Genomic DNA, 24,828 nt, shown 5'->3' on the forward strand with positions numbered 1-24,828 from the left:
CAAAAGTAGAGTATGTAGTGGGTGATTTTATCAATTTTATAAAAGTTTGAAAATTTGAAAAATAAATCTTCTTCAGTTCTTCTGAGACTTTTTTTTAAATCGATAAAAATTCGGTTACACAAAAGTCCAATTTCTTTTTTCTGTGTTAATGAAATTTATGTTTAGATAAAACTACGCAACTTTATAGTATATTCGATTAATGTATTCTGATCCGCCTTTGAGTTACAATGATGGGATCAAGTCTCCCCGGGGATCAAGTCTCCTCAGTCTCCCCTATGGATCGATACGATATCTTCGTCAACTTTTTTCATACAATTGGTAGCAGAGTAGAATTCTTAGATATTCATATTACTACGTTGAATTTTCGTAGTTTTAGGTTAAATTTATGAATTTTCAACAATGTTCAATAGACCATACCGCCTCAGTCTCGATTGAATCATCAATCTACCCCGTATTTCACGAACGTTTCTCGTAACCCGAACGGGAGTATCGGAGGCTCCACTCGGACCTTGAAGAGCAGCACCGTTTCATCAGCGTAGGAGTCATCAAGGCGCCATAATAGGAAAAAGGAATTCTGGTTGCATCGATGCTCAACTATCCATGGGAAATGTGCAAATCCTAACGTCTCAGGGAACGGGTTTGGACTGCCTCCCGACCCGCTAAAAACCACTGCTCTTGCCCAGAACCTGATTCCTCTCCGGCTATACCTTACGGCATTACATAGGCAAGGGGACTAATTCTTTTCAGTAGGGTTACAGCACCACTCTACATCATCCTCACAGGCGGGCAATTTCTCCATGGCAGTCGGAAAGTTAGCTGTGGGTCGAGACTTAGTGCTCTTCCTCTACAAAGACAATCTGGGAGGTAAGCTTCAGATTGTCTAATTTACTGAGCCCTACGGCTCCCTTCTTGTACCATTCAGCCCCACTTTCTCGTTGTTTGCGAACTACTAGGTCTAGTCCCCAGGACCAAGCCTACTTCTACCCTAGCCCGGTGAGAGCAGTTCTTTCGAAACCGAGATCATCCACCAGGTAGTATGTATGTATGTATGTATGTGTGTATATGGCAAAAAAATGTTTCTCAGCGATGGCTGGATCGATTTGAGCAAACTTATTCCCAAATGCAAGGTACAACCTTCCCATCAGTCGCTATTGATTTTTGTTGTTGATCGGACTTCCTGTTTCGGAGTTATGGGTTTAAGAGTGCGATCCCACAGAAAATCCCCATCTAAACTGGTACCACCATGATATCAAAATGATACAAAAATTTTAAAAATAGGTGCAAAATTATTTGGATCACCGCCAGTCTAGATCAATAGTGACTAACCAAAGTCGCTTTGAATTGATGCTAGGATAGGATCCGCCAGCTCTGTCTACTGTTTTTGAACCAATTCTGAACCAGCTCGTGATTGGACGAAAGTGACATTGGCAAACGTTCGGCTTGGAAACTAAAAGTACTAAAGGGCTGCTTGGAAGTGTTGTCGTATTGTGATATAAAACGTAAAACAACGTTTGTTTACCGTTTTGTTTTTTTTTTGGTTTTCTTGAGATTCCGCTTTCTTTCCATAACGTCCGTCTGTAATTATGAAGTGAAAGGCATTTTCTGGCAGACGAATTCAAACATATTATCTCTCTTTTCGAAGTCTAACCGAGTAACTGACTATTTAGCCTAAGTATGAAAATTATTTCAACTTCATGTAAAAATTGTCTTTGTTCCAGCGCCGAGTAAATTGGGAGTGTTGTCTATCGCGAGATAATATAGCATTTCGTCGAGTTGTTGCTATATGGGATACACACGAGTGCGGTCGAAACAAAAACAAACGTCAAAATGTTTTCTCACTCGCACTGATGCAAACTAGATGGGCGCGTAATTCAACGCACGGCCCTGTGACGCATGGCTGAAAAGTCGCAATGTGGATTTAAGAAATGATTCGCAATACTTTGGGGCAAATCGTGAGAGTTATCCTGGAAATCGCTTGTTGTTCTTCTTTTAGTATTATCGATACAGTTGAATTTTACAGTTTTTAACTGCATCAATCATCGGTGGAAATAGGAGCGTGTTATTTTCTACTGCTGTTTTCTCCGAAAAAATCCCATGAAGTACTGGAACAAACCTAAACACCTATACAAACTAAACAAAAATTAAGCCTTGCAAAAAAGTAGTTTTAGAATATTTAAACCAAATGCGAACAGAGAAGATTGATCTTGTGAATGAGGTTGCTCGACTCAGAAAGCAACTTACAAAAATTAAGAGCATGGAAATATTTTTCGTAATGGCCAACAACAAATCTCGACAAACATATGATTACGGCCTAAAAGCCAACTGTCAAAATCCACTTTGAATGGAAATTCCGGACAAACCGTTACACGCCAATCACAGATGTTGGTTTGTAAATGAAAGAGAAAAGTTTTATCTTTCATAAACTGTTGTGAACTGTGTTCAACTAGTAACGGTTTGTCTAGAATTTCCATTCAAAGTGGATTTTGACAGTTGGCTTTTAGGCCGTAATCATATGTTTGTCGAGAAATATATATTATTTTGCTTTGCTGTATTCCGATGGAAGACCCGTAATGATCATTTAAATGCGGATATAAAGACTAAATCATTGATTTTTCCCGGAGCGTGAAATTGATACATAATATAGAATATTTTAATCAGAACAATTTAAGTTTTGGACACGACTGTAACAAAACAAATATTTTGGCAACATTGGTCGAGTGGGGGTATGTCGTTTTCAGCAGGGATTAGCAAAATATAAGAAGAAGCCAGCTGGCGGATCCTATCCTAGAATAATTCTAATTATTATTATTATTATTATTATTATTATTATTATTATTATTATTATTATTATTATTATTAATTATTATTAATAATTATTGATGCTAATTTTTTCCGTTAATAACGTTTTTGGGCACACTGTGTTTATCATTGATGCAAGACAAACCAACCGGTTTTTCTAGTTGAATTTGTGGTACAATATTCAATTTCTGAGTATACGTTTAGATTGTACTTAGTCTGTATTCGGTAGTTTTGGCAAATATTCACTATCATACTATACCGATGTCTGTAATTGTGGATATTTGGCACCATCCAATCATTGCTAGTGTACTGGAAATAGAAGAAAAAATGTTTCAGATTTAATATACATATAAAATAGTTCATAAAAAACCAGAGGGGGAACAACTTGACAGCTCCTATAAAATTCGTTGAAACCATTTTTTTGGGTCTGTGGGTCTAAAATGGCGGATCAATCTTTATTTAAGAGCAATTTCTAAAAAAAGCGTAAACTTGTGTTGAAAATTTTCTTGTTCAGATTTTTTTACTTCCGATAATTCATTTTTGAAGACTTTTTGGGTTTGGCGTTGTTTTATTATAAAAATAATGCATCTTTATTCCGATGCATTATTTTTAAATGATTCATGATTTTTTGGAATCATCAGCATACAAACAAGCGGCGCTTATACTAGTTAGTGAGCATCTTCATTTAGTTTTAAGATATTTGGTAGTAATATTTGCATTGCAATGTAAACAACACATACAATGATACTGGACTGTTTTTCTCCCTCTCCGATAGAAAATGAGCTGTCATCAGTTCTGAATTTTGTTAAAACCTTTGCACCGTAAATGTCGCATGCTGTCAGAAATAAACAATCGAGGTGAATCCTGCCTTTATTAAATACGAAGTGAAAAATGATAATCTCAAAACTAAATGTATTTAATACTAACGACAAACTTTCGAGAATTGTCATATGCGAAAGATATTTCAAGGGCGACGGGAGAAGAAAAAGTTCACACTAGAAGTGCACTCAAATCAAATCATACATTTTACATTCGGCACAATTTGTAATCCTTTTATGAAACTCCAAAATGACGAATTAACTTGTTTGTATTTATATTAAATTATTGCGCTGTTTCGAAATGATCATCTTGATTACCGCTTCCGAATGTAAATAAAGAAAACAAGTTCGTAAAAGACGTCACGGAATTATTTTCTCGCATAGAAATTTACAGTATCGCAATTTGTGGACGGCGTTCTATGGTGGCGACATCATTCGAAACACGGTGGTTTCATGCAACTTAGGCTAAACGTCAAGTTGCGGGAGGGTTGTAAAAAACCTTTTTGACCTAGGACTACGTCTTTGTTTATGCTTTGGTTGGTGAATGAATTTATATTTCCTCTGCACTCATTCGATTCTGCATGAAATTTCAGTCAGTTGGAAAGTGAATGAATGAGAGAGGCGTTGAATCTGAATGTCGGTTTCGGTAAATGCAAGCAGAAATAGGTAATTGATTTTGAAATTTCTTAACACTGCTCCTAGAGGAATTGTTTTGTGAAAGTTAATTTCCTCATGCGAAATCCCATGTAAACTTTAAACCGTAGGCGCAAAAATATAGTTCTAGAACCCGAAAGGTATCCAAAAAGTTGCTCGGAGCAGGAATCTATCTTTTGTCCCACCCTAATGGACAGCCTTATACAATTTACTCATTTTTATTAACTTGACTTTGTTGTTTTTTAACGTTTTCTTGAATCTCAGACCGGAACGCAGCAGTTCAATTAACAACATCAATTGGTGTAATCCGAGTCGGAGCCAACCAAATGTTTTATACCGGTTTAATGGTTAATATGTTGCAACAAGAGCTTGGAGCTTACGGTAATTAGGATCCTAAACTCCATTTTAATGAATTTCTACATTATTTTTTTATTGTCGCGAAAAAATCCGAAATATAACTATTTTTTGTACTCTACAGTGATGTAACCCCTTAATGATTGATCGTGATTAGAGGACTGATGGTAACATTATTTACCTTATACTTAATATCGAACTTGGGCTGCAAAAACTGCGCCCTTTGCTGATCGGATAATGTTTTCACTAATTCTTCGCATTGCTCCAAACAGACACCACGGGTCAGAATACTATGTTGATGCTGAAATGGGTATTGTGAATATTCCTGCGAAAATATATAAATGCATCAGACTCTTTCAGATCCGAGCCCCAAGGCACCAATGATTACTTCAATAGTTCTCCAAATCGACGATCGTTCGTCAGGTTTCACCACACTTTTCACAACACAGAAAACTCCAGCCGGATTGGATCTGAGGCAGTCTTCGATGCTTTCGTACTGAAATAGGGCCGGCATTTTCCAATACTCTGTCACTGTAGCAAAAAAAAACACAATTGAAATAAAAAAAATATATAGACCCGCTCGAAGGATGTAAATTAAATGAAACGTTGGTCTACTAACTGTTATACTGCACACCGATTTCAATGCTGCTAGTCGCGGGAATCCACTGAGCGGTAACAAATGTCATAAAAGAGAGCAAGGTTTGTCTTTTCATTGTGAAATACGCTCACGATTCTTTGGAATGTTCAGAACCGCGAATCAGGTACACACGTGTTTTCAAATGTTACATCTATCACAACGATCAACCAGAAACGGACTGAACATCAAGGGTTGCCCTGGACGAATCGATCGATATACATACATACAGGGTCATAATTCTGATGACGAACTCGGTGAGAAAAAACGGGGCAGTTCTACTTTCGCGCTATAGTTTTCTGACTTAACCGCGTACGAGTGGTATTCAAATTACGGCCAACAATAGCCTAAAATGCGCGAAGCTACTGATACGCGTAAATTTTTCATCCGTGATACCTGCCTCAGGCTGCCACCTTCAACCAAATACACCTAAGCTAGACGTTGTCAGTTTCTACTTAACAGCCTTTTTCTCACGGATAAAAATTGCACTGACCAGAGATGATCACTGCAGTCAGATAAGCTGAACACCAGCCATGTTTTGCATGCGTAAACATCAAAATGTCGTGCGCGTGGAAATCATGCAAAAGCCGCTTACATAGCACGCGCCCACAAAATGCTACTTATCGTACACGGCTAATATGGCGGAGACTTTCGAGAGTTGAAAGTCAAAGTGGAAAGTCGCCGATGAAAAGGTAACAGAATCAGTTTTTGATTTATTAGTATAATCACAACAATATGATCAGTATTTGCTGCAACATCTGCCTTACAGGAATGTTCTGTCCGTATGCTGTACGGTGTACACAGAAGTAGACGGTAATAGAAAATCAACACTCGTTGCAAGACGGTATGACGAGACTCAAGCGTTGGTAAATTTACCCGACCAGGAGAAAATAACTGGCCAATAACCCAAGCATAATATTTTTGGTATTCATACCAAAACTTGGTATTGATTGATTATTATACCTCATTGAGGTATTAAGCAGGTATCGAAGAAACATTTTTAATACCTGCTGAATACCTGAGGTATGATACATTATTTTAGTATAATTTATGTATTCCTGTGATTTTAACAAATACTAATTGAATACCACCATACTGTGAATTTTGTTATTGTTAGGTTGAAAATTTTTAATTGTTATTCAGGTATTATAATAATTCGTTTCATTATTAAATAGTTATTTGTAGAACATGTCTGTGTTACTATTTTTGATATTTTTCCTCTTATGTAGAGCTTATTAATACCATAATGTGGTATTCAGTTGTTGGTATGGATTACCTGAATGTAGTATTCCGCTATTATTTTCTTCTGCTCGGGTAGCAGCATATATCTATTATTCTACGGTGGCAGACGGTTAGGGTCGTCCCTTCGCAGTTTTCATAGTGCAAATCGTGCAAAGCTTCCACTACCAATCGGCTCAGCTCGACAAACTCAACAATCTCTGTATGTATGTGTGTGTGTGTGTATGTATGCATGAAATGAAACTAGTTTCAAATGAGAGGCCTAACGTGACAATTTGACACACTAATTTTTGTTTTTCGATGTTGTTTCCTTTCTGAGATATAGGTGATTTTGTCAAAACACAACATGTTTTACGCAAATAGCATTCCAACAAAGCGATCACTTGGAAATAGAAAGCTTAAAATCCATTTCTAACAAGCTATTATTGTCAAAATCCGTTCACAAGCGGCGGAGATATTAAACACTTTGTATTTTTATTCCTCGCTGACCAATTTCCACTAACTAAAAATGTGATCATTACAAAGTCCTTGCTTCACTGGTGTTTTAGGGGCTAAAATAAAGCGATTTTAAATATCGGGGTATGGAAACATATCTACGTGGTTCAAGGAATTAGATTTTGTAAACTTTTTGTGAATTACTTTAATAATATATAAACTATTTCTGAAAAATTTATTTGTAAATTTTCTTCAAAGACAAAATAATGTGTGAGTTGACTTCATAGTGAAATTAGACATTACGTTCAACCGTGAGGTAGATGTTGGAGGGTATATTAATTCATAGATCTCAAATTTCAAAATAATTCTAGCAAAAATTTGGCTTATTTTGCAAGGTTATACAGCTCCTGGCGCAAAAATTACTAGTTGCGTTATTTATAATAAAGGTGTAAAGAATTAACTATATCACATAATATAAAGTACCGGTGGCGGCGGCGCACATAACTAGTTTTATGGTAACCGAACGCCGCCGTCTTGGATTTCAAAATGGCGGCAATTGTCAATTTTCGCCTTCTACTAATTAATACCTTTCAAATGACACCCATATTGATAGTGGTTTTAAGTGTTTCGTGGTAACCGGAAGCCGCCATCTTGAATTTCAAAATGGCGTCAATCGTCAATTTTCGCATTTTACTAATCAATACCTTTCAAATGATACCCATATTGATGGTGATTTAAAGTGTTATGTGATAACCGAAAGCCGCCACCTTGGATTTCAAAATGCCAATTAATCAATCAATCGACATAATGCACTTTCGAAATATCTGGGTGAGTAATAGATGATCCTAGCAGTTAACAATTTCCGTGAGGTGACTTAAAAAATACGATTCTGAGAGTCACCTGGGTGACGACGGTCACCCAAAAGTCACCTCACCTAAAATGAGTCTCGGAATACCTCTTCGTGGGTGAGGTGACTGGTAAGTGAGGTGATGGTGACTCTAGTGAGGTGAGGTAGCGGTGAGAATAGGGCCCTTGATTTATTTGATTCATTTTATTTACTTGATTCATTTGATTCAATTGATTGATTTGACTGCTAATAATCTTTGCTTGTAAACATTGCTAATTCATCACCGAACAATAAAAGCAGATTACCTCTATTAACAGAAAAGCTGCTTAACAATTCAATCAATATTATGTCCATCATTCATTTCATTTCGAGCAAGAAATTTTCCATCCAAAACACAACCTACCTTCCGGGAGCGTCAACAGCTGCGCCATTTTTGTAGTGGCTGCTGGAACCGAGCATTCGGCTAATTTTGGCTGACGAACGTCTGTTGTTGAAATCTGTGTTTCGGTCAAAAAAATCTTTTCGCCATCTGTGATGATTAAAACAGAAAAAATCAGTGAAAATCTGCGTTAAATTTCCAAAAAATCTGTGAAAAATTACATTATTTCCAAAAATTGGTGGAAATCTGTGAAATTTTCATCAAAATGCCAAAAGTCTGCCATCTGTGAAAAAAATCTGTGATTAAAAATTGTAAAAGAATATGTTACATAACAGAAAAATCTGTGAATATGATAACCCTGGCTCGTATTAGGTTCTCTACAGACACAGGTTACCTCACTTTTCTTGGCAGTTCGCTTGTACTGTTTACATGTACTTAGAAAAATTTGTGGACGACTAGATTCGAAGAAAATCGTAAATAATTTTTCAAAGTCCATGTAAACAGTACAAGCGAACTGTCAAAAATGAACACTCAGTTCATTTGTAACGTCAGCATAAAGTATTCAATTCGATACCATCGGGCTGGATGTTGTTGGCTCGAATCAAAACTTGTCGAAAGTAAACAAAGTTCATTCCGTATCGTCAAACTGGTGCCCAGGTGGTGAAATCGTTGGAGTTCAATGGGGTGCTGGAGCGTTGCCAGAAAATTTTTATTTCCCAGATTAAATTTTAGGAAACTTCTCAGTTAAGCTCAGCCGAAATGTTGGCTGGTTCTAATTCGTGTTCCGGCTCCAGTGACAAAACCGATTCTAGGTAAATTGGGTGGTTTCACTGAAGCCGGAATACTCATTAGAACCAACCAGAATTCCGGATCATTTCCGGTTAAGCTTTACTGGGTTCCGGTAACCATCCGATACTCTTCAGGAACCTCTGTTTAAGGGATACCATTTAGATGCGGCTTAGCTGCATAACCGAGGCCTAGGAACGCCGGGCGAGGTGGTCACCGACTCATCTTCGGAAGCAAGCGAACCTGTGATCCACTCGTTTGCCCGGCTTACTCAAACATATAGGTGCGGACAGCACGCGCAAAAGCGATGTGGCACTCCGGAAGAACCTATCGTCAAGTTACATTTCGACGAGTATTGATTCGAGCCAATAATATGGGCCCTACCATCGAGTTTATTTTCCGAATCGCTTGTAAATGTGTGTGTGTTTGGTTTGTATCGATTGAACCTACACGCAGAAAAAATCAGTTAACAAAATTTTCGTTTTAACGGACCACTTCACAATAAACTGTGAATATTTACTTACTGAATATAACGATTTTTTCACCGCCCTTACGGCGCCTACGGCGTTCAATTCAACACCTAAAAAAGAGCATAGAAAATATTTTAGAATGAATATAAAATTAATTCATTCATTCTTGGCAAAGATTTCCTGTCCAGAAAACTAAAGGCCTAGTACAGATTGCAATGCCATAGTGTTACCTGACGCTGCAATTCTCTGGCCAGTTTTTCTAAGCCTCTATCAAATAGATAGTACTCCACTTACCTTGATCCCTTTGTGACACCCAAAGAAAGCTCTTCAAGTCAGCAGAATCCACCAAAAAGGCCCTTGAATCGGAATTTCCTGTCCGAAAGTTTTATGAAAGTAACCCTTTGTTTACATTCCTATCGGCAACGCTAAGGAATTTGTCAAAATTTGCGCACACTGTGTGCATTTTGTTGTAATGTGGTCAGAATTCAATATTGAATCCTTTGAGACATATATTTCGAAACTTTATTAACTTTATACATGGACCAATGCATCGACAGTACATTTTTTTATGAAAAAACAATTTTGATGCGTATTTTTTTCGATTTACGTTCAACTAATGAATGAAACATGCCGATATAATTGACCATTCATGGTTGATGGTTTGTTACAGTGTGCAAACACGTTTCATAAAAATTATATCACATGGCCATCTACCTATAGTTTCGCTTATTTGTTGACATACTTTCATCGCTGTTAAACGGTTTATCTAGTGAGCTAACTGAAAAGGGATTATATATTATTATTATTATTATTATTATTATTATTATTATTATTATTATTATTATTATTATTATTATTATTATTATTATTATTATTATTATTATTATTATTATTATTATTATTATTATTATTATTATTATTATTATTATTATTATTATTATTCATCTGAGTTGGAAACATCGTTCCGTACGGTATCAACAACGCGCATACGGGAATTAAACACAGTGTTTTTTCAGTGTTTTTCGCGCTATCCGCGGTCTAGTTGCTGACAAATAGCTGAGTGAAGTGATTCTCCAGTGATTAAAGTTGAAAGAATTGTGAAAATCGGTGAAGAAACGGCTAAATTAAGTGGTTTTTAGTTTTTACCCACGCGGTACTAAGGCATAAATAAACAGCCATCGCAGTGCTACCTACACTGTACCAAAATCGAAGAACGAATTCAAATGATATTTAATATGACCCGGCCCCTTAACATTAGGCAGTTGTATTTCGGATGACTGCCATTTTGATTATTGTCAAGCTTCATTTCGGCTGTGTAAGCAAGATTCAAATGGTACGCATACGGTAATTAAATGTAAGCGTTTTGGAATTCAAAGGAGAAATTGTTTGTGATTGAAACATATTCATTCATTATTCAATAGCAGAATTTTGGGATTTGAATAGATAATCAATTATTTAGTATATGTAGTTAATAAGCGACACGAACTACTTTCATTGCAAATTTGCGTGTATGTCATCAAAAAGTTGATTGAAAGTTGTTCAAACGACAACCTCATGTAGTACGTTTTAAGTAAGTGAATCTGTTCAATCGACGAATATTCAAGGAGCTTGTTCATTATATTTCTGTCGTCCCGAGGTAATAACCAAAAGGGCTAAGTGAAACCAATATTTTGAGATGTTTCAATGTGATTTATTTAAATACATTAATTTATATAAAATCCTTATACATATATAATTTTCTTCTGAAAAAAATGGAATTTCCAATATGCTCTAGAAGAAATGGAGGACCATCAAATATGTTTAAATCTAAAATACTCTTAAGGTCAAGCTTTATATCTACAGCGTAAGCTTGATAATGTTCATCATAATGTTTAACTCGCCAATGGTGGGCGGCTACGAACCATGTATTTCTATGATTAATGCATTCTATTATCTCATATAGTTCTACAGTTGTATCTACAGTAACTGATAAAAAACTACCTGTCTTGTAGATTGTATTTTTGTACACTCAAAAAAAAGTAAACGTTATGCCTATTGATTTTACACATAGATTTTTGCAATTAACGGAGGCATATAGACACTATTTGCTGGCACATAAACCTAATGTGTGTATTCACAAGAAATATTAATCTTACATTCACATTTCATAACTATTAGGCACATAAAACCCCATTCTATAATAATATGCACATATAACTTATGTGTGTGCATACATAGTTTATACAGTTGACACATAGAAGGTATGTGTGCGCGTGATAACAATAGCATTTCTTCTTCATATGAATTTTAAGCGGTTTGAAGCAAATAGAATTAACGTTTGGATTTCTTTCAGTGTACGTTAGTGAGTCACATGACAACACTAGTTCGTTAGCATCGATTTCGATTGTACTTAGCAAGTTGGTTGTTGCATACGGTTTTGTACACCATACGCTTTCTACAAATTTTCCATCGGTCTTGGTTTGTAAAAATGTTTCATTTATAACATCATAGGAGAAGAAAAGACTTGCTTTAATACACATTGTAAGGCAAACGTTTTTTCGAGAAGATGTTACATTGAAATATTCCTTGAAGTCGCGATGACGGGCTTCGTGTCTTATACAGCACATTTTTTTTATTGGTCCGCTACTTCTAATAACGCTAGCGTAATGGTTTAGAAAATGATGTTTAGGTTTCAAACTTTTTTTAAACAAATGTTGGTATAAACGATGATGCTCGCTAACAAGACAATTCAATAATTCCAAATCTTTTTCTGAAAAAGCTGGCAGGTTTATTGTATCTATAAGTTTCATCAAAGTGGTAGTATAATGCCACACTGGATCTTGCAAAGGAACAAAGGGTCCGCATATGAATGAAAAGAAGTTGCTGAAGGCAGCCATTTCACTAGCTGTCATTCTTAGTGTTATCGATTTAATTCGTCTGTTATCTTCTAAATCTGGCATTCGTGATAAACCTTCCTCAAACTTGAAATTGTTAAGTTCTTTTCTGCGCATATTCATCTGACTGATCGTACAAAACTTCCTCTCGTGAACGATATAGCTAATTATTTCTGTGAAACCATACATACACACTCCGGAGCTATATAAATCATGCATACTGTCGCAATATAAATTTTCAACAACGCTATAAGACGGCAATGTATTGAACAATGAATATCCTGTTAATCCGGAGTCTGATTGCTTTAATTGCACGTCGGTATGATAATTATCTTTATTCCTTAAATATGTTTCGTACTCTATAAGATCTTTACTGAGTTGGTCTTTGCTTCTTTTGCAAAACCTGCAATAAAAATTAGCAGAAAATGAACCTGAAAATTTTAACATTTGGTGAATTCCTAGGTTATCTCCTTGTATTAACATTAATGCGAAATGTACTTTAACATTTGTATTCCCTGTGGTAATAAGAATTCCATTCTGTTCTATCGCTTTCATCTTATCTATTATATATATCATAAACATATCAATATCATGACCCGAAAAATCAATTTTCCTTATCACACCAGCGACAAAAATGTTTGAAAGCTTAGCTGCGTAGCGTTCCGGTATCGTCGGGAAACTGTAATACATAGCGAACAACGAATGCCTCTTGTTATGAGAACTGAGCGGATCGTTGACCTCGAACTCATCTCCGTACAAAAATAGTGGTATCAGAAGCCTTCCCGGATCTTTTTCTTGCACTTTTCTATAAACCGAACCGTTAATAAAATTACTATTTTTCACACTTGTCGTTAGTAGTCGCATATTTCTAATTGTTTTCTCGTAAACCTGACCGTTTTCAAAATACTTTCTGATTTGAAATTCCAAATCCATAAGAACCAAATGTGATTGGTTTCCCAAGCTTTCTAATTCTAAATCAACAGCTAAATTGATTTTATTATTGTGTATTGTATATACTTTAGGTATTTTAAACAAATCGGCCTGTTCAAGGTACCTAAACAGTTTATGCTCAGTTCCTATGAAATCAAACAGGGTCGATATCTTGTTCACGAAAGTTTCGTATAGAAATGTTTGGTCTGGGTCTACCGATGCAAAAAGTGGCGTTGATGTTTTGATTATATTTTGGAGATAACTATTTATAGTTGTAACGGCATTCTGTATATCCACGACATCCTTACGGGTCAAATTACGTTTTCGATGTAAATCAAGTGAAAAGTTTACCGCCAAACGATCAATGGCAAGTAATGATTCACATATGTAACTCTGATCTCTACCACCAGTTGAAGGCTCGCAATCAGTAGATTCTTCGATGGAGTTCGCCTAAAACAAATAAAATGCGTGATTAAATAAAGAATTTCATTTTCTCATTTTTTTTCAATACCAATGGCGTCGTCCTTTTATGCTTTGCGATATTATCTACTGATCGATTATAGTTGATTTCAGTGTTAGAGTGTGTATCTACTGAACGAACGTGAGTTATGATGTGACGATGGAACTTATATAAATTGGACATTTTCTGAGTGCAGTCTTGGTATGTACAACGTAGTTTTAGTGGTTTGCTTAAGTTATGTGCTTTAATGTGTGTAATGTAAACAGTGGTATCTTCAGCATATTCATCACAACCCTCAACGAAACATTTGAACTGGTCACAACGCTGCATCGCAGAGTTTCTTCAGATCTTCAATACCTTTATATTTTGCGGGTCTTGAAATATTGTAGAGTTTCTTCGATTACGTACCACACTAGCTTCGTAATTTTCGAGTATGGAAGCTTGAATACGTTGCACAGTTTAATTATTACATCAATAGCACGAGCAAGTGAATTGAACTGATAGACGATGTCTTTGAAAATGATGTAAAAATCTCCGCTCAACGCTGTGTAGTCTGTTCCAATAACAACCACCTTAGGATGTGTTGGAATGTTCTTGGCAGCGTAGGTGTCAAGTAATTCACTAATCGATCTTTTGGCAGATTCTAAATCGTTCGCAAAAACAAACACATCTTCCTGTGCTGTTAAAATCGATGGTTTGAAAGTTTTAGACACTTTGCAAGGCTGGACGCAGCAGTTCAATAGCATCAACGTACAACAAATTAGCGTATCTGAAATAATAAAATAATTAACATTCATTAAAAAAATGCATCTGTTTAACTAGTTAACCATCACCGAGAAAACAATAAAGCTTTTCTGGCAGATACAATATAATGCTTTCGGTGGCGTCTAAAAATTTGTTTTGGAGAAAATATTTCGTAGTGGTGGTTGATTCAATTCGTTGGTTTTTTTAGAAAACTTCTATTCAAATGACTCGCGGATCAACTATTCTAAATGGTCTAAACAAAATGAATGATTTACTGTGCAGTATTGGGCGATATTGTATCGATACATCCCAGTTAAGTTCAGACGAAAAATGAACCGGAATGCTGGCTGGTTCCAGTTCGCATTCCGCCTCCAGTGACACAACCGATTCTATAGTTCGGTTGTGTCACTGGAGCCGGAATACTAACTAGAACTAGCCATAATTCCAGTTCATTTCCGGGTGAACTTTACTGGGATATAATATCGATAATTCGGAGCCAGAATCAGGGTTGCCAGGTAATATTTTGTGAAATCTGTGCGCAGCCTATGTAAAAATCTGTGTTATGGAATACGTACAAGTTTGTCTCAAAACAAAAAGTGGTGACCTTTTTTTAAGTTTTCGCTCGAGGCAAAAATTAAGTGCGCGGTCGAAAATTGAGAGATCTGCTAGTCTGTGTATTATAACAGAAAACTGGTAATCTTTGCATTTAAACAGAAAACTATGGAAATCTGTGCAGCATATTGAAAATCTGTGAAACACAGATTGATCTGTGCACCTGGTATCCATGGCCAGAATATAGAGACTTTATAAACGGGCCTTACACGATCAATATTTTTATCAATACTAGGGAGTATTTACGAATTTCGCGCCAACTCGAACAAATTTTGGCAGCACCCTCTCAGATTTTAATGAAACCTTCTGTACATGAGAACTTTGTTACAAAAAGCCACTTTGCATACTTTGTTTTTCCAAAAATAATCTAAACTGTCTTTTAAAAAGGGTCAAACTTTTTTTACCAATTTTTTTCAAATGGCTTTAGACTAAAAATGACAAATCCTACAAAAAATGTTGTATGAGTGATTTTCACAAAATTAGTTAAATTTTTGAATAAAAATATTGAAACAATTTTTCATCGACTCCTACACTGAAAAAAACAATTTTAAAAATTTAAGGTCAATTTACAAAAAAAAACCATCTTTGATTTGGATGAAATTTTGTTCCAAGATAGGTAATTACGTTCCCTACCGTCAAAAATTCAAGATGGGCACTTTCAAGGAAAAAGTTATTTGAAAAAACTTTTCCTTGTCCTAATCATCAAAGAATCCAATTTTCCAACTGCTAGTTGCCAGTATTCCAAGTATTCCAAATATTACAAGTATGCAAAGTCTTCCAAGTATTCCAAGTATGCTATGCCTTCCAAGTACAGTCGTGATTCGTTGGTTGGGCCACAGCCTATGTCCAACTAACGAATTTAATTCGCTAGTTGGACCGACTGACAAATGTCAAAAACTCTCCAAAGAAGGCATTAGTAGTGTAAAAGATTGTTAGATAGATTGTCAAAGTCAATTTGACATGAGATTTTGACGTTCAGATGCTTTTTAGTTGGACAACGGTCCAACTAGTGGAGGTCCAACTAAAAATTTAAGAGTTGTGTGCAGGACACGACCACGGCGACATTGAAAATGTAGTGTGCAATATAATTCGCGGCGTCGGCGGTAAAACATGATGAGTTATGTTCTATCAACGACCATGTATTAAACTTGGGTTGAAAGCCCAACTTCTACCAGCAGAAGCCAATCGATTCTTTACATTTCCTTTCGATCATGGCCATATGAGCCAGCCTAGTCCTAGTTTTACGTGTTATGTTTATAACTGATTCGCTCTAGAATACCTATTTTTCAATTTCATTGCTTTCGCTTCTCTTAGTCTTAAATTTGCCGAAAACAGCCCACAAAATCAATACAATAATCGAATTATCGCACGTTTACTCTCTTCACGGATATGGTCGGACAAAGTATTCATTTTGTCGAGTAGTCGTTGACGACCGGGTTGTCAAACATCAATTGAGTCATTTGATGCCAACGAAACGTGCACATATTTTATGTGTTTGGATATAAACCCGTATTAATCTATATGAAATGGAAAAAAACAGCGTTATATTTTACGAATACTTCAAACATTTTACATTGTGTGTCATCATATTAAAAGTATGTACAGTTTTTCCACACATATATGAAAGCTAAAAAGAACTACTTAGACAGTGCGAAACCACGCATATAATATGAATTCATTTAAAAAAAAAATTATTGCGTATTTAAACAATTGCTTTGAAACCTACTTTTGTTGAGTCGATAAGGTTCAACTTCAAGTTAAATTACAATATATTTCTTTCGTTTTGTTTAAATGACTTAAAACTAGCGAATATTTGTCACGCTTCGATTTTCGCTTTACCATTTCGATCAATGCATACCGTTTTAAACAATAGCCAGTACCGTGCCAGGGGCCATGTATAAATGACGTAGTACTTTAGGGGGTAGAGGGGTGTAGCAAATTTAAGACGAGGGGGGATATTGTGACAAAATGTTACGAGGGGGAGGGAGGGGTCGAAATTAGCCGAAAAAAAGCTACGTCATTTGTGTATGGCCGCAATGGGTAGGGTTACGATATGGGTCGAGCTAACTAGGGCTCAACATTTTCGGTACGCACAAATTTTAATCTTTTATGCGGAACGAGTACCTAAATAAATCGAAATGAGCAAGAGAGTGTGCCGGTGTAAATACACCGAGTTTCAAGGTGTTCCACGAAGTTCAAAACAATCGGCTTTCCAAATTTGTGAACCGTCGATTTGTTTTTTGTCAGTTTTAAAACTCTAGTGCCGCAAAAAGCAACGCGGTACTAGATTCATCGCAACGGCATACTGACTAGCACTGAGACTGAGTGCCGTAACTCTCCAGTTGTGGTGTGCAAAGTAGTACACAGCGAACTTCATAATTTAAATTTATCTGTCACCTACTGCTATCGTCTGCGCTCCGAGAGCAACAACCCCAACAAGCAACAATGCCCAACTTGAATTTTTGACGGTAGGTAGGGAACATAATTACCTATCTTGGAACAAAATTTCATCTAAATCAAAGATGGGGTTTTTTGCAAATCGACTTTAAATTTTTTAAATCGTTTTTTTTTCAGTATAGGAGTCGATGAAAATTTTTTTCAATATTTTTATTCAAAAATTTGACTAATGTTGTGAAAATCACTCCTACAACATTTTTTTGTAGGATTTGTCATTTTTAGACTAGTCATTTGAAAAATATTGGTAAAAAAAGTTTGAACCTTTTCAAAAGACAGTCTAGATCATTTTTGGAAAAACAAAGTACGCAAAGTGGCTTTTTATGACAAGGTCTTCGTGTACAGAAAGTCTCATTAAAATCTGAGGGGGTGCTGCCAACTTTGAATACGATTTAGCGCGAAATTCAGTGACAAAAGTAGTGAATGTAATAGAACATTGCATTGTGACTCTCAGATCAAAAATTAATACTCTGAAAAAAGAATCAACGAAAGCTCTTAAATTTACTAACGATCTCCTTATATTCACCGTTATTTTTGTACTTAACTCATTTACATTAGCATTTTATTATGCAGTTTTGACAATCAGGCTTGAGGATAATTTGTCCTGTGTCTTTTTGCAGTGTAGATATTTTATTTTTGAAAAAGATACTTGTACAAAACTATTGCAAAACCTCCGTATCATTTTGATTTAAGATTAAATGAATCTGTAGAGAATTAATATTTTTTCTTTTATTTGCAGACAATAAAGAGACAATGCAATGATGTTTACTTGCTAGTCGAAATCAAAGTCCTCCAATATATACTGAAACAATATTAACCAGTAAAATGACAACACCGTCGAAAGAAAAAGTTAACAATAGAGGTTATCTCATTGGCATTTAGGACCATTTGACATATTTGACTAGTTTTGGTAGTTTTGCTGTTTTCAAAAAATGGTATTGAAATATCAATATTCTAGAGCGTTTTTTCATTACATCATATCTAACAGAAACGTCAAACGGAGAAAATCGCGTGCAAAAATTTCCTTGCGACTTTTAAATTTATTTAGCAATTTAAGCACACAGAAGGCTATTAATTGTACTACCACCTCTGCAATTACTCATTGCAGGATCGTATAAGCATATTACATGTTTTTCGCGAAGATAATAGGGAGATAATTGATAACTATTTTTTTATTACATTTGGCCGATCACTATTATGCTCTTTTACATATGTGGTCTTGGCAACACCATTTGTATATGGCACATTTTACTGTGACGTTTTGAGAGACGGGTTTGTAGTTGTGATATATTTCATGTGCTGTATTGCAACCGAGAGTGTAGATATGAGGTTTGGCATTGGAAAAAGATGCTAACTACAGTCGACTTGAAAAACATCACAACGCAAAACATCACATCTACATAATGTTTGCAAAACTTTGGTATAGTATATGTGACATTTTGACTTAAGATTAAATAAACATGTAAAGAGTTATTATATTTCTCTATTATTTGTGGACGATAAAGAGTCAATGCTTAGCTTTTATTTGGCATAATAAACTCAGTTTGTTTACATTTGTTAGATATGACGTTTTGAATAAACGGTATAGTATTATGTATCGATTCAATATCGCCCAATACAATTTTACAGTAACAAGAAATTTGTTCCAGTACCAGGAAAAACAGAAAGTAGCTCGGCTCCAGTGACACAACCGATTCTAACTAGAATCGGTTGTATCCCTCGGAGCCGGTGTACGAATTGAAACCAGTCAGCATTCCGGCTCATTTTCCGGCTGAACTTAACTGGGCCGGAGTAAAAAGGAGCTGCTGAGCAAGAGGACCAATAAGCGTGTACTGGAACAAACCTAATATTCAAAAGCTTTTTTTCAAAACGTCATTTAACATTGAGTAAATCTTTGTTTACTTTCTCTTTCCATTTTTGCGGCTAGTACTTTCAACTAATTTCACAGTACAGATCGAAGGACGATGATTCTTAGTAGCATATTATACAGAGTTGTGGGGCAAATGTTAGTGACCGAGTAATTAACAAAAGAAAGTAAACAGTCTCATTGTTAGAAATATTTTGAAGAAAGCTGTTGTGTTGTGATTTTAGCTGAGAGGTCAACTGCTGTTAAAAAAATATGAAACAGGCCACACTGACTCTGTTTCGGGGATAAACAAAACGGCATTAGATTAAAATGTTTACCTTTTGTAACGTTGGCTCGATTCATGTGCTGCAAAATTGCGATGGAAAATTCATCCTTGACTTTAAGTATAAAATACGGTTTCATTGACGATATCACTCCTTCCCAACCAAGAATTCCTTCGGTGTATCCTAGTATCCGATAATCTTCATCCACCTTTAAGAAAACAGGTAAACCTATTAAATAAAATTTATGCAGTATGCATTTGGTATAAGGCCGTGATTCTCAGAACAGTTTCATTTGCTAAGCAATTCCTATGTAGGTGGGAATGTTATGCCTATCACGGCAGTATACATTATATTTCACATAAACAATTCAGAAGCTGCTCTAGAACGTTTAAAAATGATATCGACATGACATAAATTGTTTGGTATAATACTCACGAGTTGGTATCCTAAATCATTGCAATAATGTCCGTATTTGGCAATCACAGCATCGAAACGAAGAGTTTTCAAATCCTTCAAACGACATTCGGCACTTATTATCCAGTTGCTAAGTACCAATTCCCATGGCCGTTGGTTCAGTTGCAGCCATCGACAGGCCTGTAATGAACGTTGATCTACTTCAACGGCTACTTCTTTTTGTAGTTTCTGTTGGTGACGTAACTCTCTTTGTTCTCGATTTCTTGCAGCGTATTTCAATTTTCTATATGTCTGACATAACAAACCACCTGGATTTCTTCTCTCTGGAGGAGCAGATGGGATATAATAAATAAGCTGAAAATGTACCAAACCGATTAGTATATAGGTAACGAGAAATGCAGTAAGAAGTAATGTGACACGCTGAGTTTCGAACATATAAAGCTGTACGCACACGAGGCGACAGGACACACGCCACAAAAAATATTCACTATGGATTTTGTTGTACCTATACCAACGCGGCAACAGCAACATCGTTGGAATAGGTAGAACAAAATCCATAGTGAATATTTTTTTGTGGCGTGTGTCCTGCCGCCTCGTGAGCGAACAGCTTAATTACTTTCATGGATATCAAGATCTAACTTCATATATTGAAACTCAAGTCTAGTATACTTCGGGGGTGTAAATGATTAATTACCTTATCCTGCACTTCCCGTGGAAATAAATGCATGATGCATTCTGTGTAATTTTGTAACTCGACTTTCGTTAGAGTACTTTTATTCAGTCCATCACAATCGTTTAACCAGCTAATGTGGTGATGAGCAATGATTTCGCTGAGTTCCTTTTTGCTATCTTTCGATAACGTGCCACGATTGGCATTCTGTATGATTGCTGAACCAACTTTCGTGGCGCTTAAAAGATTTTTCAACTTGTTCGGTGTAAAAAATCGGCCTAAAGTGCCACCACGAACCGCTCTACCGGTGCTCCCTGTTGCCTTTGCTGAATGTCGCGAGAAATCAATGGCCTGCGAATGTAAAATTAACACTTACTAAGTAAAATGCGTTTTACACGATGTCGGCCTTGTTCCAGTGAAACTCGCGCACACAATACCAACGGCATGGAAAGGGGCCCATATTATTGGCACGAATCAAAACTCGTCGAAATGTCAATTGGCGATAGGTTCATCCGGAGTGTTCATTTGTGTTTACATTTTGCTAGCGTTGCCAATTTCATTTTGATTTCACTACCCAATGTGGCTACGCCACATCGCTTTTGCGAGTGCTGTCCGACTTCGCTACCGCTCAGTCGGACTTAAACTAGGGATAGCCCCTATGTTTGAGTAAGCCGGGCAAACGAGTGGATCACAGGTTCGCTAGTACATCTTAAACAGAGGTTCCTAAAGGGTATCGGATGGTTACCGGAACCCAGTAAAGTTCAACCTAAAATGTGCCGGAATTCTGGTTGGTTCTAATTCGTATTCCGGCTTCGGCTGAAGCCGCAATACGAATTAGAACCAGCCAGCATTCCGGCTGAGCTTAACTGGGAAGTTTCCTAATATTTAATCTAGGAAATAAAAATTTTCTGGCAACGCTCCAGCACCCCGTTGAACTTTTCACCCCTTGGGTATCAGTTTGACGCTACGGAATGAACTTTGTTTACTTTCGACAAGTTTTGATTCGTGCCAACAGTGTTTGCCCCATGGAAAGTGTGGACCAAGGTGTTTAGAATTCTAAGGTGATTCGTTTTTGGCAGTAACTAGGTGAGAAGTGAGGTAAGCGTGCAACTGCGAGGGTGAAAAATGACAGCAAAAAAACTCTGTGTGCAAACTGAAATTCAAGCAATCCGAGACGAATGTTTCATCACTAGTAACTAGTAAACAATGTTGTTTGCGGTCGCTTTTAAAACCAGCATGACTGATCGGTGTTTTAGATAATCGTATCACCTGAGAATAAAAGCTCCTTGGTGTGGACGTTCGAAACATATGAATGCGCGTACGAGAAATGCATTCAACTTATCCTGACGGAACGTGCCGTTGGTGTTCTATTCCATTGAAGAAGGTTAATTCACACGATAAATCTTACTTAGAACAGGACTCGCAGATTTTTGAATATACTTGTGTGCTCTTATCATTGTCTAAGCGATGATATAGAGCATATTTTTAAAAACTTTATTGATTTTTTCAACACAGCAAATTTGTGAGATTAATATGATTTTTGCTTGTGGCGACACTAATTCTAACCCCACCCGCTGAGCTGACAGTAGTTGGGGCTAAAATCCGATGCAGTATCAGAGCATAGGTAAAACAGCACACATTTTCAATTTCTTCCAAATAAATATAATTTCGTTTTTCGTCGAAAGCACCGGACGGGGTTTGAACTGCTTTATTACTTTCGAGAAAGGCAGTCTTCCAATGTATTTCAATGAAAAGCGACATAATGTTTATGAGGGAGATATTATTTTCGTAACATTCTTCTAACATGTAAAATATACCGTAACGAAAGAGATTACCTGTCCAGACGACTCAGCGGTATCTGATGATGATGATGATGATTCACCGAAATCGGAAGATGCATTATTCTCTGTGTTAATCAAATCCATAGATGTTGAAGTTCGTTGTGGAGTGCGTTGTTTTGGTAAATCTGTATTGCTCAGATCTCGAAAAACGGTTCTCCGAGCATTTCCCAAGACATTAGCTGATTCTTCCAAAGAGTCTTCCTGGCAGTGCAATGACTGTTCATTCTGAGGAAGAAAAGTATAACAGTTATTATTTATGATATATTTGCAGTCGCGCACACCAGTGATCGGTACTTGGGGTATGATACTAGATCTAGTATCAACAAATTAATATTATTTTTTATTACCAAATCCGACTCAGGGTCAACAAAATTTGTACTTGCATCCTTCGGAAGATCTGTTGGTTGGTCTTTAGTCGAACCAGCTCGACCGGTGCTATGCAAATCCTGCGAAAAAAATGACGTATAATTACGTTTAAGGTTCAAGGATGCTTGAAACTAAACTTACGTCTGGAGATTGTTGGTCATCATACACCAAAAAGCTGCATTTGTCCATTTGCGGAATGAATGGCGAAGACAATCCCTATGAAAATTTAAGAAAAGAAATCTCGTTAAACGTAACGTTTTCTCAAGCATTTTCTGCACAATCATTCACTCAAATGTTAAAGCAATCGGAAGTAACACACATGGAGGAGGAAAAGCTATTACCGGAGAACTAAATGAATAATCCAAAAAATCCTCAAAGGACCAATTTTGCGTCTATAAATAATGTTATATTAAACTTACCGAATTATTTTTCCAATCAGCAATACGACTGCAAATGAATTCACCATCAACTCCTTGTAGGAGGTCGGACCATTCTTGTGCCGTCATGCAGAAAAACTTTTCCGCTGGTATATTGTTATCTGAATAAATGGAATTCGTTTCAATAAAAACATGCTCATGTTCATATGCTTTATTTATATTTACTTACCACTTATTGCAAATACAATTCGCACTGGTAGCTCTAGTTGGTTCGCAATTTTTAATAAATGGTTGAAATTTTGGTCGATAATGCGCAATTCCATCTTGATTGAATGCGAGGATATACAAAATGGCGTAATGTATCAAATGTCTGTCATTTGAGTCAGCCCTCAGACTGAAAACAGATGTAATGGGAATGATGATCTGTTGACATTTGGAATGATCATCATAAACGTCATAGTTTTCTATTGCTGAATGCAAGCAATACATTTGAAGCTGTATTCATCCTTCAAAAATCGGATGAGTGTTCACTCCGATATAAACATCAAATCATTCGATTTGGCATTAACTTGTTATTCGGATGATTACTCTTCGAAAATGTAATCGTTAGGTTTTCTTGTGGTTCATATGACAAATCATACGCTAATTTGCAACGATTTTTGTTCAGTGTACTGGGCCGACCGGCCCGTGTCATTCACTCGCTGTGGATGCCGGTCGCGTGTGTGACGGTGTGCTGAACGGGGGATATTTTTGAAGCCGTAAAAAAGTGAAAAGTTTTTAAAAAATATTGAATTTTTTTTTTACGTTGGATTTGGTGGTATTTGAGATACCAATACAGTGTGTATCAATATTAGTACGGTACAGTGCGTGTCAAAAGTGTTGGAACGGCACAAAAATCAAAATCGTCAAAGTGCGTTTTTCTTGCTCGTATTACTATCTAGTGGCTGCGTAGAAGCTAGTAAGCGAGCAGATTCATCACTGCGCACCTACAGTGTGTCCCAAAATTGTGGGAACACTCGTAAACCGTCGACGTTGAGGGGGCAATTAAGGTAGGATCTTTCTTTTTTTGCCTTTTTGCCTATTTGGGGGTGGTACCGGGTGACCGTGCCAAAGAGTATTTTCCAACGTCTGGTGGTGTAATCCAAGATGGCGGCCGCTAGTAGCGGTGATCCGGGTGGGTCGAGAACGAGAAGACTACCAGAGTACATGGACCCAACGAACAAATTTGGTGAACTGACATTCCTGCAGCTGACAGGTAAAGACGGTGTACCATTGCCAAGAAACCCGTTTATCATTGGGAAATCGGTTGAGGTTGCCGCTGGAGGTCCAATTGAAGGTGCGAATACCGAAGCTCAGGGGACACGGTATACCCTTCGAGTTCGGAACCCAGCCCAAGTTGCCAAACTTATGAAAATGACCAAGCTCATGGACGGTACTGATGTTGTGGTTGAATCCCATCCGAATCTGAACGTAAGCAGATGCGTAATTTCCTGCTACGATCTGATTCACTTGGAAGAAAAGGAAGTCTTACAAGAAATTCTA

The 24,828-nt window shown here is 36.7% G+C and overlaps 4 protein-coding genes across 4 annotated transcripts; all 4 read right to left on the reverse strand.

Moving 5' to 3' along the window:
• Positions 1-4,747: 4,747 nt before the first annotated feature.
• Positions 4,748-5,368, reverse strand: LOC131694746 (uncharacterized). The gene is made up of 3 exons (XM_058983235.1): positions 5,245-5,368; positions 5,014-5,156; positions 4,748-4,950 (listed from the first exon to the last, which is right to left on the reverse strand). The coding sequence occupies exons 1-3, from the start codon at positions 5,336-5,338 to the stop codon at positions 4,762-4,764; spliced, it is 426 nt and encodes a 141-aa protein (XP_058839218.1). The 5' UTR covers positions 5,339-5,368; the 3' UTR covers positions 4,748-4,761.
• A 4,150-nt stretch (positions 5,369-9,518) lies between these two features.
• Positions 9,519-14,209, reverse strand: LOC131694748 (uncharacterized). Its single transcript, XM_058983237.1, has 3 exons — positions 13,730-14,209; positions 11,753-13,668; positions 9,519-9,525 (listed from the first exon to the last, which is right to left on the reverse strand). Exons 1-3 carry the CDS (start codon positions 14,006-14,008, stop codon positions 9,519-9,521), a joined length of 2,202 nt encoding a protein of 733 aa, XP_058839220.1. The 5' UTR covers positions 14,009-14,209.
• On the reverse strand, positions 14,038-22,627 carry LOC131694749 (uncharacterized). The gene is made up of 5 exons (XM_058983238.1): positions 22,538-22,627; positions 20,727-21,053; positions 20,054-20,386; positions 19,673-19,826; positions 14,038-14,447 (listed from the first exon to the last, which is right to left on the reverse strand). The coding sequence occupies exons 1-5, from the start codon at positions 22,625-22,627 to the stop codon at positions 14,038-14,040; spliced, it is 1,314 nt and encodes a 437-aa protein (XP_058839221.1).
• On the reverse strand, positions 22,590-23,862 carry LOC131694747 (uncharacterized). Its single transcript, XM_058983236.1, has 4 exons — positions 23,516-23,862; positions 23,329-23,447; positions 23,051-23,125; positions 22,590-22,989 (listed from the first exon to the last, which is right to left on the reverse strand). Exons 1-4 carry the CDS (start codon positions 23,607-23,609, stop codon positions 22,798-22,800), a joined length of 480 nt encoding a protein of 159 aa, XP_058839219.1. The 5' UTR covers positions 23,610-23,862; the 3' UTR covers positions 22,590-22,797.
• Positions 23,863-24,828: the final 966 nt, after the last annotated feature.

The sequence above is a fragment of the Topomyia yanbarensis genome, unplaced genomic scaffold, assembly GCF_030247195.1.
Source record: "Topomyia yanbarensis strain Yona2022 unplaced genomic scaffold, ASM3024719v1 HiC_scaffold_132, whole genome shotgun sequence".
Classification (NCBI taxonomy): domain Eukaryota; kingdom Metazoa; phylum Arthropoda; class Insecta; order Diptera; family Culicidae; genus Topomyia; species Topomyia yanbarensis.

Bases quoted from the DNA above. Each gene is read 5' to 3' on its own strand.
- LOC131694746 (XM_058983235.1), bottom strand. From the start codon at position 5,338: ATGAAAAGACAAACCTTGCTCTCTTTTATGACATTTGTTACCGCTCAG. The intron at 5,157-5,244 runs GTTAGTAGACCA...TTTTTGCTACAG, and splicing joins AATCGGTGTGCAGTATAACA to TGACAGAGTATTGGAAAATG. The intron at 4,951-5,013 runs GTAATCATTGGT...ATATTTTCGCAG, and splicing joins CGATTTGGAGAACTATTGAA to GAATATTCACAATACCCATT.
- LOC131694748 (XM_058983237.1), bottom strand. From the start codon at position 14,008: ATGCAGCGTTGTGACCAGTTCAAATGTTTCGTTGAGGGTTGTGATGAA. The intron at 13,669-13,729 runs GTATTGAAAAAA...TATTTGTTTTAG, and splicing joins ATAAAAGGACGACGCCATTG to GCGAACTCCATCGAAGAATC.
- LOC131694749 (XM_058983238.1), bottom strand. From the start codon at position 22,627: ATGGATTTGATTAACACAGAGAATAATGCATCTTCCGATTTCGGTGAA. The intron at 21,054-22,537 runs GTAATCTCTTTC...TTACATTCGCAG, and splicing joins CCGCTGAGTCGTCTGGACAG to GCCATTGATTTCTCGCGACA. The intron at 20,387-20,726 runs GTAATTAATCAT...GTACATTTTCAG, and splicing joins CACGGGAAGTGCAGGATAAG to CTTATTTATTATATCCCATC.
- LOC131694747 (XM_058983236.1), bottom strand. From the start codon at position 23,609: ATGGAATTGCGCATTATCGACCAAAATTTCAACCATTTATTAAAAATT. The intron at 23,126-23,328 runs GTAAGTTTAATA...AAATTTTCATAG, and splicing joins CTGATTGGAAAAATAATTCG to GGATTGTCTTCGCCATTCAT. The intron at 22,990-23,050 runs GTAAGTTTAGTT...TTTTTTTCGCAG, and splicing joins ATGACCAACAATCTCCAGAC to GATTTGCATAGCACCGGTCG.